At 48.0% G+C, this 1,770-nt stretch overlaps 1 protein-coding gene across 1 annotated transcript in view; it reads left to right on the forward strand.

The window, feature by feature from the left end:
- Positions 1-1,770, forward strand: part of LOC101987385 (signal transducer and activator of transcription 5A) — a 22,869-nt gene that overhangs the window by 1,700 nt on the left and 19,399 nt on the right. Inside the window, exon 4 of the mRNA XM_005369029.3 lies at positions 893-990. Within this exon, the coding sequence (XP_005369086.1) occupies positions 893-990 (98 nt within the window). The remainder of the gene's footprint in view (positions 1-892; positions 991-1,770) is intronic.

A 1,770-nucleotide genomic window follows, 5' to 3' on the forward strand; every position in this document is an offset into this window, starting at 1 on the left:
GAAGCGGCACTATGGACAGATCAAGCAGTAGAGAAGGAAAGAAACCGAGTCAGGTGGAGCCTTCACTGGAGAAAGGAAGACTGGTAGAGTCTAGAAATGAGGGGTAAGGCAAGCAGCCATTCCCCTTGGGGTTCATTTAGAGGCAAGAGAGTGGCTGAAGAGAGGCAGAATCTCCCCTGAGCAAGAATGGGGTAAAAGGCTTTGAATTAAGGGCTTAGAATGAGAAAGTAACCTCCCCTTTCTATGGAGGGGCAGCGAGTTTATGGAAGCAGGAAAGGGATGTGGGTGGCGTTCATGGTCAAGCATTTATCGGAATTCACTTGTATTTCTTAGAGAGCCCCTCTTACATCCAAACGGCGGGATGCAGGGCTGGGGGGGGGGCAGGGATAAAAGCTCATCCTAGAAAAAGGAAGAAATATCAGAAACCTGAAGGGAAACAAAATAGGAACCCAGGACCAGGTGCCTAGTGCGAAGTACCTTGATGTTGGCATCAGACGCCCCAAGTCTGTCTGTCTGTCTGTCTGTCTGTCTGTCTCTCTCTCTCTCTCACACACACACACACACACACTTGCCTCAGGACATACGCCTAGCCTATCTGAACATCATTTTTCTCATCCATGACATGAGAACCGTTTGAGTTTCTGTCATAGGAGTTCCATGCTTCAGAGAGTCAAAACTGGTGGGAGGCTGGGCGTGCTTTGTGTTTAGATTGTTAGTTTCTAAGTTACTGTAAACCTAGTAAGAAGCTGGGGAGGGGGGAAGAAGGACAAAGGAGAGTTAGAGGTGTCTGATAATTTTGGGGCTTCCCGGGAAGAGCTGAGGCTGAGGGATGGGTGCGGTAAGGAAGGTGGTGGGGTCAGAACCAGGTGGCCACTGGTGGTTCCTGCTGTTGTCTTTCAGAACATGTACGACCGCTGCCCCATGGAGCTGGTTCGCTGTATCCGGCACATTCTGTACAACGAACAGAGGCTGGTCCGAGAAGCCAACAACGTGAGTGTCTGTAGGCATGGGGAGAAGCTGGAGAGCCATCCACGTGAATCCCTCTCTAGATCCTACCCTGTTTATGTAACACGGCTATGAGGCGAGCACAAAAGAAAGAACACAGAGACAAGCGTGAGAGACGGTATATGGCAGGCCGGGGCCAGTCCCTGGCTCTCCAAGCCGCTATTTCTTCTTTCCTTTCATTTCCTTCCCTTTCTCTTCCTTTCTTAAAAATAAGACTTACCTTATTTTAACTGTGTGTGTGCAAGTGTGCCTAATGGAAGCCAGAGGCATCAGATCCCCTGGAACTGTAGGCAGTTGTGAATGTCTGATATGGGTGCTGGGAACCGAATCCGGGTCCTCTGCAGGAACAGTATACGTGCTCAGTGTACACTGCTGAGCCATCTCTCCAGTCTCTCTTCCTTTCATTTTCCCCCTTTCTTTTATATCTTCTTTCTTTCCTGGCTTCTAATGGTGAAACCCAGGGCACTGAACATGCTAAGCAAGTGGTCTCAAGCTGCATCCCCAGCTCCCACCATTGTAGACTAGGGATAGTCATAGCGCTTGCAATATAAGATCATCACGAGTGTCAAATGAAATTATATGCAGGCTAAGAATGGACAGATAAGAGGAGGACGTTTTAAACACACACACATGCGCATGCAAATAAATCGTTTAAATAAAATTTTTGGGCCAGGCAGTAGTGGTGCACACCTTTAATACCAGCAGTCGGGAGGCAGAGGCAAGCGGATCTTTGTTCTTTTTTTTTTTTTTTTTTTTTTGGTTTTT

This window comes from Microtus ochrogaster, unplaced genomic scaffold, assembly GCF_000317375.1.
Source record: "Microtus ochrogaster isolate Prairie Vole_2 unplaced genomic scaffold, MicOch1.0 UNK44, whole genome shotgun sequence".
Lineage (NCBI taxonomy): Eukaryota > Metazoa > Chordata > Mammalia > Rodentia > Cricetidae > Microtus > Microtus ochrogaster.